Source organism: Catharus ustulatus, chromosome 1 (assembly GCF_009819885.2).
Source record: "Catharus ustulatus isolate bCatUst1 chromosome 1, bCatUst1.pri.v2, whole genome shotgun sequence".
Classification (NCBI taxonomy): Eukaryota; Metazoa; Chordata; class Aves; order Passeriformes; family Turdidae; genus Catharus; species Catharus ustulatus.
In genome coordinates, this window is record NC_046221.1 from 51447274 (window position 1) to 51463102 (window position 15829).

At 39.8% G+C, this 15829-nt stretch overlaps 1 protein-coding gene across 1 annotated transcript in view; it reads left to right on the forward strand.

The window, feature by feature from the left end:
- Window positions 1–15829, forward strand: part of ARPP21 (cAMP regulated phosphoprotein 21) — a 149628-nt gene that overhangs the window by 76723 nt on the left and 57076 nt on the right. Inside the window, 3 exon segments of the mRNA XM_042780057.1 lie at window positions 1090–1127; window positions 3130–3189; window positions 5701–5930. Coding sequence (XP_042635991.1) covers window positions 1090–1127; window positions 3130–3189; window positions 5701–5930 — 328 coding nt within the window.

The following is a 15829-nucleotide window of genomic DNA, read 5'->3' on the forward strand; positions in this document are numbered from 1 at the left end:
GCATCAGCTGGAGCATTAAAAATAAGCAGGGTGTTGCTTCTGGTGTTGGCCGGCACTCTTTTGAGTGGGTCATTAGCTCACTCTTTTCAAAACAGAAGCATCCAAAGTCTCTGCCTATCCCATACTGCTAGAATTTGACACAGTTAATGATGGCATTTGGCAATTTTATTATTCATTGGGCTGAGTCCTACTGTTATAGAAGTAATGGGCATGATCTCTCATGCCCTCCCTTGGTCTGCCTTTTGTTTATATTCAGTGCAAGTGCTGACTGTTCTTTCTTCTGCACCTGATCGAGATATAATCCAGTGACAGCTACGAGGCATTTTGTGTAGCAAACATGAAATAGGAGGGAAAAGAAAAAATCAAGGAGGGAGAATTATTCATGGGAAATTGAGCACAGCTTCATTTCTTTGCATAAAAAATTAAGTAATTCTGAAAGAATTATATGCTTGCCCATAGGATTTATTTCTTCTAAACACTTTACCTTTTTTTTGGAATCTAAGTCCTTCAGCAGACAGCCTTCTTGCTGTGATTTTTGTTAACAGTATTATTAAGAAGGTTATTATCATTTTATATCTCAGTATTCCCTCTTCAACCATAAAATATGAAGTCACACTCTATTTCTAAGTACTGCAGTTTCCTCTCTCCCTTTGAGGAACTTTGCCAATTCTGCATGCTTTCCTTCTGTTTGTCCTTCCTACCTACAGCTTGGTGCTATCCTGCAGTTTTATTTTGAGGTGACAGGCCAGACCAGTGGAACCTTATATTATGCAGGAAAAACATTTTTCCCCTTCAAATTGCCAGTATTTTGCACATAGGACCTTCTTCAGATGTCTCAACTGAGAAGTTTCGGTTTGTTCCCAAACTGAGACCCCTCATTGGCAATGTGTTGTAATGCATGGAATTTATTTTATTGGCCTGACCTTATTCTTGACTGTTTTTTCTCTCCTGTCTTCTGCAAATGCAAATGATGCATGAATTGAAATCCCCTTAAGCCTCTGCAGGGATGGTAATTCTAAAATCAAGGAAGAAATTGAAACAGCAGAGCATATCTAGAACGTCTGATACAATGCCTTTTTTATTTTTCAGTCAGTTTGCTCCCAGGAAAACCTTTTTGTGGAAAACAGGTAAAAATAGCTTTATTTTGTGTGTGTGTGTTAAACTTAGCTGTTTCTCTGATTTTTTTTTTGTCTATCTGTAGTTCAATAGTCATATATCCTAACAAATGTAAACAATAAAGACAGTTGAGCAAGTTTTCAGTCCATATTATCTGCAGTGGTTTTGTGTTTTAAAAGGGGTAATAGAGCTTGCCTTGCAGTGTGGTATGTGAGCAGACAAAATGTTGCTGCTGCTTTCCTGAGGCTTTTGCATTTCAGTTTCAAAAACAGATTGTGGGAGAGAGGGGGAGCCACCTAAGCTTTAATTTCAAGTGACCATTCTGTCTCTGGAGTGCCTTTAGAATTTACTTACTGATCTTTAAAAAGCACTCTAGCAGTGGCTGGATGCAAGTATTTATGAAACACCACACTTTGGTGTCTGTTGTTTAACTGCTATCCTGTGGGACTGAGCAGCAGCATTGGCATCACTTGTTGCTTGTGAAGGCCCACAAGTTCCATACAAGTTCTTGCTTTACTGCTGCTGTCTGGTAATGAGATGGTGATATTTGAGCTCACTGTTACTTTGTGTTGCTGCATGATAGTTCTTGCAAATTATATTTTTGTTATGTTAAATCCACTCAAAGCAAACAGAAGAGGAAATTGTGTTTGAGATCTACAAAATAGGAAGTGTTGGCTCCATAAGAGCTATAAAGAAGCTTAACTCAGTTGAAAATCTTAGAAATTGTGTACCTTTATGGCAGATGAGGATTTTAACCAAAAGTGGGAATTTAATTGGTGAGTGTTTGAGCAGTGCTGACCCAAGTCTGTCCTGCACAGGTTTAGAAACTGTTTATGACCCCCCTGAATAAGGAGAGGCTCTCTCTCACAGTATTTTCTTCTCTGTCCATCCTTAAGTCTGCATTTATGGGTGATGCTGTTCCCATAGAAAATGACTCCACAGTAATGGTACAAACCAGCTTTTCCGATGGCCACTTCTGTACTTCTCCCTTAGGAAATCATAATCACTGTCATCTAACCACCTCATATTCTGAGGGCCAAGGGTATTTCCTCAGCTGCTGCTTCTGTATAGTGACTATGGAGATATTTTTTATCAAAATTAATCAAAATTGCAACAAAGGAACCCCTAAAGCAAAAAGCAGATGCTCCCATAAACCTGTTTTCCCTCTCAGGGGAGATTGGGGTGATAAAGATAACACAGTTGTTCATGTTTCCAAGTCAGCATGGAAAGCACTTAGAAGCTGTGCTGCTAAATGTAGGGTGGTTAAACCATTATCTCCATAGCCAGGCCTCCTCTGGTTTATGCATTTGATCCCATACCTGTGTGCAGGAGAATGTGGTCAGTTCTGGTATTTGCACACGGCTTTCTGTCCTTGAACCCGGGAGTTGACTGACCAACCCAGTGTGAGGATGCCTACCCAAGTGGAGACCACTAAAAGGCCAGGTTGGAAATTGTACTGCCTGCACTGTTGCTGTCCTGAGAGAGATTTCATCTGTGTTCTGCAGAACACTGCTTTTTCTTACTGCATGCTCTACAGCCTTTGATCAGGTGAAGCACTTAAACTTTTACTTAGCCCCGTGCACATGAGCAATCTAGTTGATTGGCTATGCTGAAAGTTAGTTCTGTGTTTAAGTGCTTTGCCTTTCTTTTTTGTCAGAGGATTTGAGCGTTTGTCTGAGCTGCAAAGAATTCCAAGTGATTTACCAAGTACTTAAAATTACATATGCAGTATTTTGATGGCTTGCATTTTTTATGTTCTTATTAGGTGATATTTTTATGGATTTTCCTATGGATAGAGATGTATGGTTCCTTAGCTTCTGAGAATTACGTTGCTCAGTAACAGGAAATGCTAAATGGCCCTCAGCCTCCCTGGGTTGAGGGAGGAGGGGGCAATTTTAGCCTTGATTCTTTTAACAAATTGAAAAATGTATCTAGAAATCAAATAAAACTTTTCAGATCAGATAAATTTGAATTACCATGGTTTTTAGCATAATCTTTCTTTTCATTTTTCAGTAGGCTGTTGGAAGACAGTAGCATATGCAATGATATGCATAAGAAAAGACAGCTGTTTAGGTTTGTATGAATTTTATTTCATATTTATTTCCCAGCGCATCCCACTTGTGAGTCTATCTGTGTCCTTGCCAAGGCACACCTTGACATGTGTGGGTATGTCGATTTTCTGGTTGGAAAGGAGCATGGAGAACAGAGTTCTACCCCACTCTTCCCATGTTCTGTGAATGCAGAGGTAACAACAGGACCCTTTTCTTTGGTTCACTGCCTCATGTGATTTTCAGCTGCCTGGCTGCTCAGACTGTGACTATGGTGGTAGCTCATTTTTGCTGGAGCATATATGACAGGCACATTTCATAGACTAGTGCCCAGACTGACCCTTTTTCCTTTTGTTGCTTTGTTAAAAACTGAGGTAAAATTACATTGAGGCAAAACTGATTGAAGTTCCCTTATCTGAAGTATCTGTGTTTTGAAACTTCTTTCTGTTAACTTTGTCTTCCCAACTCCCATTCCTTCCACATAGAGAACATTCAGATGCATCCCATATCCCAAAGAGCATCCCAAGCCAACAGGAAATCACTAAGAGTCAGTCTCTGTTTTCATGGAGAGTTCTACCAATTGACACACTGGATCAGTGGAAGACTGAATCTGGTGGTGACAATGTTCTTCTGAGAGTTTTAGAAAGGTTGTCTTCCCCACCATCAGCTCCCACATGTTCAGTTCAGATCAACCAGGCTGCTTTAAAAGTGAGTCAGCTGCCACAAGAGGAACAGAGGAGGCAGATGGAATGGATGCTTTCAGGAGTGTACCCTTCATCTATTGAGGCACATGGACAGCAAGGCAGATATATGCTAGATGTTTGTATGCATTGGGGTTTGTATATGTCACTTAAAACCTACATCATTTATATTACATAATTTTTAACTAAGAGGAGAAATGGATGTATGTGGAGAAAATTTGGTGTGTGCTTGCTGAGTCTGCATGTCATCACAGCAGCTGCAGGAGACAGATAGATTGCACTAGATAAGGAATAGTGCTGGACCATCTGCTTCTGCACCCCATAACCACAGGCAGCAGGCAAAAAAACTTCCTCCTTGCTTTGGATTAACTTTGATGATCTGAGAGTCTTGGATTGGGCATGCAAGAGTTAGGAGATGTCTACACATACACACTTAATAGCTAATGTCTGTTTGAGTTTGGGTAACTAAAAGAAATTTTTTGTTCCCCAAAAACGGGGATACAATAGCATTCTGTTTCTCTCCCTCTTTTTCATGAGACTATAAGTAGAAGAGAATTGTTAATTTCTAAGCACAGGAGTACAAAGGAGTCTACAGATAATATACTTTGGGTTTTTTTCTTTCCAATCAAATCTTAAAGGATTATTTCTTTTTAAAATATTTTTCCTTTTTTTTTTTTTTGTGGTGTTGCTTCTGTGCTGTTTTTCTTCATGCTTTCCCACTGTATGAATCTAGCAATAGTCAACAGTTTACACTGCTGGTCATATCTGAGAGAGGCTGTGTTACAGGCAAGGAATGCAACAGCCTGATCCCATCTTTGACATGCTTCTTCCTTCATGTTCCAAGAGATACAACTCAGCAAGTTCTCCAAATAAAATGCAGGAACCAAGTCCACAAGGAAAACGGAAACAAAAAAACAATTAAATAGCTACAGTCCCATCCTTTTGATTTGTAGAAATAGCTTTCAACCTGCAAGCTATTATACCATAATATACAACAGAGGAGTGGAAAATGTCTTTTAAAATCCTTCCAAATACAGTATTATGAACATCACTTGGGATAACAGTGATGGTGCACTAAGCCATGGTAGGCACTTTGGTTTTGCCATTTTAGCAGTACAGTGTAAGTAGTTTACCATAAATAAGCCAAATTCTTCTCCAAATTTTGATCACAGAACTTACTGTGTTATTACTCACAGTACACTGGGCACTCTGCAACTGTTCAAGGACAGGCAGCCTCTACCCAGAGAATTTCATAACTATTCTATACAGAGGGGAAACATAATAAACTGACTTGTGGGTCTCTAAGTGAAGCATTAGCAGTGAAGAGATTGGGGTCACACTGAGAGAACACATTTAGGCAAGGATTTGGATGAGCTCACAAAGCTGACAATCACTGGGAGCAAGCTGCTACAGAAATAAGGATATGAAGACAAAGGTAGAGTGCAGGTGAAGTTAGTTAGAAAAAGATCATAGGGGATGGACAGCAAAATGAGAAGTGGTGAGGGGCTTGCTGAGGGAAGCAAACTCTCAACGAACAACAGAAATACTACATCAGTGCTGCGTAATACTGCTGTGTGAGCCCCATCTCGTAAAGGTCTTTGAGGAGATATCCAAAAAGAGAAGATGGTAAGTACTATGCATGTAAAAAGGGTATAGCAGTGATTACATGCTGAAGACAGATAAATATGAGGATCAAATCCCATTTCAGACCTTCTTTTGTAAAAGGCAGAGTATTTACTTTTTCTTTATAAAGGTCACTGTATGGTACCTAAAGGTAGAGTCTGCTTTGACATGGTTTTATTTGTGTATAAATCTTTGTTTCATGATATCTGTAGGGGTAACAGAGACAGCATTGGGAAGACATCTAGTAGTCGACAGAGCAGTACAGAGAATGAATTGAAGTGGACAGACCACCAGAGGCCATGGAGCAGCACAGACTCGGACAGCTCAAATCGAAATTTGAAGCCAGCCATAACAAAGACAGCCAGTTTTGGTGGGATAACCGTCCTGACAAGAGGAGATAGCTCATCAAGTAACAGAAGTACCGGCAAACTGTCTAAAACAGGTAGATAGTACTGTACTGGGTTTACAGTGCTTCTTGTTGTATGATGATAATTGGCTGTGCTGGTGCTTGTCTGAGTATGGTCTGTCACAGAATGGTTTGGGTTGGAAGGGACCTTCAGAGACCCTCATGGTTGGACTAGATGGCAAAATACATAAACAGTTGTGTTTCCTGTACACAGAAGATATGCAGGTCCCTCTGTGGATGCTAGTCTCTGGGCACCTGCTCCTGAGTTTTTAGGAATCAAGAAAAAAATGCAGTGCATGTGGTTTGAAAATCATAGGAGAGGTAGGGTTTCCCTGTAGTACGTACACACACTATTTGAACACCATCTGCATTTGTAGCCTGAAAAGGTAGTACTCCTTTCAGAGAAAGCACAGATTTTACCTTTTTATTAATCTTAATATTTTTGAGTTTTAAATAGTTAAATGTCAGATATCTGAGGAGAAATCCAAGAACGTTTCTTTTTTTGTCATTGCTAAAGTGCACTCCATCTGTATTTTGGAGTACAGCCTCTGCCTTGATGGTGGCAGTTGAGGGTGTGGTAGAAGCAGGCAGACATGGCGGATTCACAGAGGTCCCACAGTCTCTCTATTTTCTTGTTCAGTTCCCATTAAACAAAAGCATCCTTTAAAGAGTCTATGAATATGGTGGGAATTCTACATTTATTTGCATTAACTTTACATGTACATTAACATATGAGGGAGTCACAAGGTCTGGATCTAAGTAATTTCAAGCTATGCCATTTAGGTTTTCTATTATACTTAAGGTTGAAAGTGCATAATAAATAATGAGACCATCAGATGATTCCATGAGACTGGTTCATTTGATACCTATAGTTCAGGACAAGTGGTATTCAATAGTAGTGCTCTTTCAGCTTGAGTGTGTTTTATGGATGGTGCTTAATTTACATGCAGTTTATCAAACCTGAGTTGGTCAGATTTAACTCCTATTCCCCAAATTTTACAGTAGCTTTTGTGTGGTTCAGGATTCTGGGGAATGGAGTTTTCAGAATAAACAAATAAAACCATTCACGTAGTACAGTAATTTCATGATTATAAACCGCACTGAGTATAAGCCGTATCTCCGGGTGCAAGCAACTTTTCATTCTTTGTCCATACATAAGCTGCACCTGATTATAAGCCACACATTGCAATACAGAATGTGATAAAAGGTATTTATTCTATCACCATCTGTTGAGGGTGGGGGCAGTGATCCTTATCTCAACAGCAGGTATTCTGATAATGGGCCATCCAGTGAAACCAGGCAGGACATTGTTCTTTATCTTTTCACAACCAATCCTTCCTCCAGCGAGTCATTTTCTGCTAATGGCCCATTGAGTCCCACTGTGTGACTGATAAAATTACTGCATCCCATTGGAAGTTGCTCCAGCCAGGGGGAAAAACCCAACATTTCTTACCAAGATAAAAACAGAGGTTTTGGGACACTAAGGTAGCCCCTTTCTCCACTGGATTCCAGAGGAAAACCAGATTTCTCCACATCACCACTGGACCTCTGGAGGGAAACTGCACCTTCTACAGGACCACTGCTCCAACTGAATCACATCTATCACTGCAGGAGGATGCAGCCACCATTTAATGGGACTGCTACCAGCACCCTGCCTGACAGGGTGTCAGGTTGTACTCTGACTTTGTCAGGGTTTGGAGTTTGTTTCTTTGTAGTACTCTATTTCTATTTTAATTTCCCTAGAAAAGAACTGTTATTCCTAATTCCCATATCTTTGCCTGAAAGCCCCTTGATTGCAAAATTACAATAATTTGGAGGGAGGGGTTTACATTCTCCATTTCAAAGAGAAGTTCCTGCCTTTCTCAGCAGACACCTGTCCTCCAAACTACAACAGCAACTTTTTGTTCTTTGTCCGTATATAAGCCGCACCTGATTATAAGCCGTACTTTGGGTTCAGACCAAAATTTTAGTCATAATGGTGTGGCTTATAATTGTGAAATTACTGTAATTGCATTTTTACATGTCTGGATGTCAAAGGTAGTTTAAAATTTTAGACAATCATAAAGTCACTTGAGTTGAAAGGACCTTTGAGGTCATCAAGTCCATCCATTAACATAACATGGTCAAGTGCACCCCTAAACCATGCTTCCAAGGGTCACATTTGCATGTGTTTTCAATCCCTCCGGAGATGGTGACTCATCCACTTCCCTGGACAATGCTTACGATGCTTAACAGTCTTTTCAGTGAAGAAGTTTTTTTCCTGGTATCCAGCCTAAACCTCGCCTCATGAAATTTGAGGCTGTTACGTCTCATCCTGTCACTTGTTCCCTGTAAGAAGAGAACAACCCCCACCTTGCTACAATCTCCTTTAAGGTCGTTGTAGGGAGCAAAAAGACTTTTGAGCTAATTCTCTCAGCCACTCCTCATCAGACTTGTGCTCCAGACCCATCATCAGCTCCATTGCCCTTCTCTGGACATGCTCCAACCATCTCAGTATTGAGGGATCCAGAACTGGACACAGGATTCAAGGTACAGCTTCACCAGTGCTGAGTACAGGGGACAATCACTGCCCTGGTCCTTTTGGTCACACTATTGCTGATACAGGCCAGGATGCCATTGGTCTGCTTGGTCACTATGCTGGCTTGTATCCAGCTGGATGATGTCCAACACCCTCAAGTCCTTTTCCACTGGCCATTCTTTCCCAAGCCTATAGCACTACATGGGGTTGTTGTGACACAAGGGCATGATATGGCACTTTGTCTCATTGTATGACAAAATTAGTCTCAACCCATTGTTCCAGCTTGTCCAGATCCCTCTGTAAAGCCTTTTTACCCTCCAGCAGATCAACACTCCCTCCCAGCTTGGTATTATCTGCAAACTTCCTGAATATACATTTGATCCCCTTTTCCAGATCACTGAACAGGACTGGCCCTAGGGAACACCACTTGTGATCAGCTTCCAACTGTGTGTAACGCCATTCACCTCTACTCTGGGCCTGGACATCAGCCAGGGTGAGCTGTACACCCATCTGGGTGATGAGCAGCTAGATTTTCAAGAAAAGTGTTGTGAAAAACAATGTTGAAAACCAGCTTTTCTGAAGTCTGGGTAGACAACATCCATAGCCTTTCTCTCATCCTCTAAGTGGGTCACCTTGTCATAGGAGATTGGATTAGTTAAGCAGGACTTAATTTTCATAAACTCATGTTGGCTGGGTGCTTTTGCCTGATTGTCCTGTACATGCCACATAATGGCACTGAAGGTGATCTACTCCATAAGTTTTCTCACACCAAAGTCAGACTGATGGGCCTTTAGTTCCCAGATCTTCCTTCCAGCTTTTCTTGTGGATGGGTGTCACATTTGCTCACTTCTACTCAACTGAGACATCCCACTGGGGCTGCTGATAGATAATGCAAAGTGGCTCAGTGAGCACTTCCACCCTCTCCCTCAGAACCCTTGGTGGATCCCATCTCATAGACTTGCGTGTGTCTAAGTGATGTAGCATATCACTAACTTCGTCCTTGGATTATGGGGGCCTTGTTCTGCTCCCTGTCTCTGTCTTCTGGCTCTGGGGACTGGGTACCCAGAGAACAGATCTGATATTACAGACTGAGGTAAAGAAGGCATTAAGTACCTCAGTCTTTTTCTCAACCTTTGTGACAGTGTTTTTCCCTCCAGCCGATAAAGGACGGAGATCGTATCTAGCCTTCCTTTTCTTGATAATGTGTTTATAAAAACATTTTTGTTATCTTTTACAACAGTAGCCAGATTAACTTCTAGCTGACCTTTGGCCTTTCTGATTTTCTCCCCGCTTAACCTTTTTGTTTCCCTGAGACAGGATGGCTATCTTTCATGCTAGCTTGTCATTTAGCACATGATTACAACCTGCTCCTGTGCCTATAAGATTTCCTTCTTGCAGAATGTGCACCCTTCCTGGACCCCTTTGTCCTTCAGGACTGCCTCCCAAGCCCAAAATCTCCCTTTGAAAGACCAAGGTAACCAGACTGCAGACCCCTCTCCCTATCTCTCTGAGAGCTGAAAACTGTCTTTTTGTGATCACTGTGCTCAATAAAACCTCTGACCATCACATCACCCGCAAGTCCTTCTCTGTTCACAAAAAACAGGCCCAGTGGGGTACCTTCCCTAGCTGGGTCCCTCACCAGCTGTGCCTGGAAGTTATCTTCCACACACTCCAGGAACCTCTTAGACTGTTTTCTCACTGCAGTGTTGTATTTCCAGCAATTATCTAGTAAGTCAAAGTCATGTACAAGAACAAGGGCCGGTGATTGTGAGACCTCTCGCATCTCCTTATAGAATATTGCATCTGCTTCTTTGTCTTGCTTGGGGGGTATATAGCAAACTCCCACCATGACATCTGCTTCGTTGGCATTTTATCTGATTTCTACGTAAACACAACCCTTTCATCGCCATTGTCAAGCTATATACAATCAAAACACTCTCTAACATAAAAGGCATATCCCAGCATCTGTCCTTCTTTGTGTATGCCTTCAGAGGCATTTCCAGCCATCCACTGCAGCACTCCACTTGTGCTAGTCATCCCACCATGTTTCCACCATGTGATGGTAACAGTGTCCAGCTATCCTGCCATGCAGTTTACTTCCAGATCCTCCTGTTTTGTTACCCAGGCTGTGTGCATTGGTGTAGATGCCCTTAAATTGAGTTACTGATCCTGCCCCCTTTTTGTGGGAAGATGCTGTAATTCCTACTGATTATTCTCAGGCACTTCTATAATTTCTTACACATTAGTAACCTTTGCATCTTCACTGTCACATGCATCTCCATCCCCTGCCTCTACTGGGATTTCTGACCAAAGAACCTTCTAGCACACCATCCCTTAAGTACTGGCATGCTGCATTACATTCTTTTCGCTTTTCAAATCTAGTTTAAAGACCTGATAACTTCTCTGCAAAGATACTTTTCTCCCTTTGAGACAGGTGTTCTCTGTCTGCCACCATCAGGTTTGGTCTTCTATAAACCAGCCCATGGTTAAAACCCCAAAAATTCTGTCAATGACACCAGGCTCAGAGTCTGTTAATCTGCTGGCTCTTTCTTCATCAGTCCCTGCAACTGGAAGGGCAGAGGAGAACACTACTTTTTGTCCTGATCCCTTAACCAATCATCCCAAGGCCTTGAAGTCTCTCGATTGTGCATGGCCTTCTTGTTGGGACTTCATTGCTGCCTACCTGAAAAATCATTAATGGGTAATGATCTGAGAACTGCATCAGGGTAAAAACTTTTCACATCTTTAACTCAGGCACTGAGGATGCAGCAGACAACCCCAAGATGTGAGTCTAATCAGCCTATTGGGCCTTCTGCTCCCTTCAGAAGCAGGTCTGCCATGACTATGACCCATCCTTTTTTCTTTGTGGAAGCAATTTTGATGCAGGGAGCAGTCTAACCTCCAACCAAGTGAACCGCCATCCTTGCTGTTGTTTGTTTCCACTTGCAGAACCTCACATCTGTTATTCCAGGGCACCTGAGACAGTGAGATAATCACACAGGAGACCTGCCTCCTGTGCTGGGCAGGAACTTGTTGCCATTGCCCCCTGTCCCTTCATCCCTGTTTTCAGCCAGGTGGAGAGATGACAGAATCCTCCCTGTCATGTATTCTGTCTGCCTATGGAATCTGCCTCAGGAAATGCAAGGTGCAATTTCAGTGTGTATGTAGTTTTGAAACTATATTCTTACGTATTTTTAATTTGAATATAGACTGAATAGGTTATACAGTGGGGCTTGAAGTATGGAATAGACCATGGTTTCACTTTCAGATTTCTTTGCCTCCCATGAATATTTCTGTAGTATCAGAACTGAATTTGATATGCGAGAATTAGGGATGAGGCACAGGATTCTGCTATACTTTTTTTTGGTATCATTCTACCTTAAGTAGAGTGCAGGTAAATATATTTCTCTGCAGCATTGTGTTGCAGAGGTGCAGAGCATTTAAAATGGTGTCAGGGAAGTCCAGTTTGGAGGAGACATCTAATTGTAAGAGCAATATTTTTAAGAAACCATTTTAGTGTTAAAATTAAGCATAATAAAAAGGAGGCACCTAGGAAATGTATTAAGGAAGAGACTTGTGAAGCATACCAATAATTTTAAATTAATCTGCACCCTGTAGGCACCAAACCCCAAATTACTTTCAAATGAAAGCTCCTATAATACATTTTTCAAACATCAGTGATATTAAAATTTCATGGTCTTTTTAAAATGCTTTGGCTTTTGTAAGGAATGCATTTAAACTGGAAAGCTAGCCGAGGTACAGAAAGAGTAAAAGAGCAGCAAGATAAAAGGAAGAGGTGGGCAAGAAGAGCAAGACTGGATGTCAAAACAGACACCTTCAAAGCCAGGAAACAAACTCAGTCAGCCTGAAAAAAGTCATAACTACTATCCTAATCACTATTATTTTCTCCAAAATGCTATTGAATGGCGTTAAAGCAGAAAACATTAACAATTCAAAAAGCAATGGGAAAATATGTCTTGATAAAGTGTTTTGCCTTTACCAAAAAAATGCTAAGTGCATTCATGTGGTAGTCAAAGACCCCATGTGCTATTTGCATTTTCTAAGGTGCATTATGTACCAAGTGATACTTGATTGTGCATGTTTTTCATACTGTCTTCAATACTTTCTATTCTTGTCATAGGCAACCCTAGTGTTCTGTAGTTCAGTAGACATTTAAAGGTTGATCATGTTTTTATTTTGGTTGATTTTGATTTTTTTTTTCTTGTCTTCACTACAGTAGTTGAAGTAGAATTGCGAGGTGTTGCTACCCACAGTAGGCATGCTGCCCTGGTAGCATGGCAGAGTCTGCTGGGCACCAATTCTGTCCCAGTTCTCCTCCTATAGAAAGACTTTTCTCTGAAGAACTTTATGGTTAACAGTAATAAATTTAAAATATTTTTGTCTTGCATTTGTATCATCATAATTTGCATTAAATCAGTGTGAAATCATTAGTTGGTCAAAATGTTCTTCATTGGTTAAACGATGGAAAATATTTATGGTCTATTTAAATGTGAAAATTATTCTCTCTATATATGGTAGTCTTCCAGAATCATTGTTAAACACTCTTCATGAGCATAGGAGTATTAAAATTTTCAGGATTTTTACAGAAGGCTCACAGCTGCCTTTGACAGGGTATATAGTGATGTAATATTAACGTTGTAGCTTTTCTGGATCACTTTTTATATCATTACCAAAATTAAATGTTCCGCCCCTAACCTGTGATAAATTTGTATTTAATGGTACATAGCAAACAAGTGAGAAACAAAGCACAGAAAGATGTTAACTTCCCCTTAGGCTCACAGAGAGATTATTGCAGAGAACAGCATGTTCTGTTGAGTCCAGTAGTGTCAATTAGTCTTAGACTTTATTGCATTCAGCTGTACAGGAACTGGAGCTTAGCAAAGGAATCATGCTACTTCATTTTTGCAAACTTCACAAAAGGGGCTGTTTGAAATCCATTGCATCTTATTGGTTCTGATGGTTATTTCCATGCATCTATTGATCATGTAGAAAACACTGTTCTTCTGAAAAGCATAGATTGTACACTGCAAATAAATTTCCTTCTCTGTGATTCTGTTGTTCAATAGGTACAAAGAGATGTTCTAAGCTATAATTCAATATGAAAAGGGGAGTTAATAATTTAACAAATTTCAATCAGATTGCATTCCTACTACTTATGACATCATACAAAATGTTGGTTTGTTCAACTTTCTATTAATACAGTAAATTTTCCAGGGTTTCCATAACTAAGCATGAAAAGTGAAATACTTGTCCCTGTAGGAGTACAATAATGTACATGTTCAGTCTTAACACCCAAAAAGAGAAAATCTAGCATATCAACTACCATGTTATTGTCACTGACACATTGCAACAGGTTTTATCATGAGGGAAGATGTGTTTCAAATAAATGTTCTATGTATATCTACATATCTGGTTAAATAATTGTTGGGAGGCTTAAAAGTTTTAACTGTTGCACCTTTAGTTTCTCTTAACGCATTTTCCATTCAGTGGATGGTACATCTGTCAGAGTGTATTTCTTTCCCCCTTAGTTGACTGCATTGGGTATTAGATATGTTGATACAGATCTGTAGGGATTGTTAACTTCCTTGGCAGGGCTCCAAGTAATCAGAGTCGCAGTCTAACCTCTCCTGTTAGGTGGTCATTGCTACTCCTTTTGGGAAAGGCATTTCAATACGTTACTGCAGGCATTTTTAATACATTAAACTTCTTTCACTGTTTTTTTTTGTTTTGTTGTATAGGTTTTGGGGTTTTTTTAATAAAGTGTCTTGTATATTATATATTTTCTCTGAGTTTTGGAACTGGATTTCTTCTTCTTTATAATTTACTCGAATTAGGCATTAGCCTGATGAATCTTATAAGTCCAGCAAAAACTGTCAGAATATTGATGTATGGGCAGCAGGTCATGAACCAACTGCTTGCAGTCATAATCTTCCCACCGACTGTGCTGAAACATCAGTTTTATTTTTATAAGTTCACCTTAGAGAGAAATAATCATGCTCACATGAGCACATGCCATTTTCATTAAAAAATCACTAAATATGTTGTTGCGTAAAGGCAAGTGACTTACAGAAGTAGAAAATAAATATTTCTAATCCAAGAACCTATATCCAAGACAAAAATACTTCCAGAGTTCTGTTTTTCCTGAAAATGATGGTCTAGAGTAAGCAGTGGTAGCGGATAGATCTTGAGAGTGTATAAGTTGATAAGAAAGGAGAATTTTGCCTTGGACTTGAAAGGTGGAGATGAGCAGACATGTTCAAAGTCATCAGATACTGAATGCTGGTGCAAGGAAAATACAGCAGGACATGTCACATCACTCTCTAATGCTTAGAATATTGGAAAATATTCTAAAAATATTGGAAAATTAATGGTGCTTCCATGCTCTCCTTCTGCAAACCCTCTAAACTATTAAGCATTTTTGGTGTTTTTTCTGTCTCTTTTTCTTTACAGCTCTTTGAACTTCTGTATCTCTCAGAATACTTAAAAATATGTTAATGGAAAGTGATGAGACTGTGAAGGTTATTATTATCTTAACTGAAGCAGCAAGAAAATTATAGAATAATCTTGAAGGAGTATCCATCATTACATATTGAAAAAAAGAGCTTAGATTATGTAATGGGGGAAAAAATCTCATTTAGTCCAAGTTCCTTTCAGAAGTCTTTAGCAAGACATCTTTTAATATGAATCTGAATAAAGTAAGTTGGTTTATTTTTTCCCCTTTTCTACAGTACTACATTCATTATAAAGTGATTTCCCATTTCAGATTTGAGCAGGATGAAAACAACCTATGAGAGCTACAAAGACAGTATTAATTGGTGTTAATTTCCAAACATTAGTGTTGGAATTTAGTTGTCTTTACTTGGCTTAAAATGATAGAAAATAAGTTACAATAACAGAACTAAATTAAGTAGATCATTCTTATACACTATAAATTGGGGCAAAATTGCTACAGCAGTAATTTCTGGAATTTTTTTTCCTTTTTTTAAATTCAGAAAATTCTCTGTATGGTTTTGTGACTTATTTGTTTTATTTCAAAATCACTGACTTGATCTACTGACATGGGAGAGCAGATCTTGGATCTTTTAAGGCAGACATTTCAAAGCTATCAGCTTGACCAATGTGTGGTGATAGCCTCAAAGTATTTTCCACTGCTTCCATGTGATGAGTGCACCTGAATTATTGCCAGTCCTCTGGCTTTTATCCTTCAGAAGCTAGTGTAGATCAATACATAATTCTGCCATAAAAACAATAGAAAGGAAAACCAAAAAAATTGAATGTCACAGCTGCAATCTTCTTTTGTGCCAATAGTGTTTTGTTGGAATAACACAAAAAGTGGAGAGAGTCTGAACTCAGGGTTGATACTTCTCACACGCTTAGAAATAGTGGGAGGTCTAAG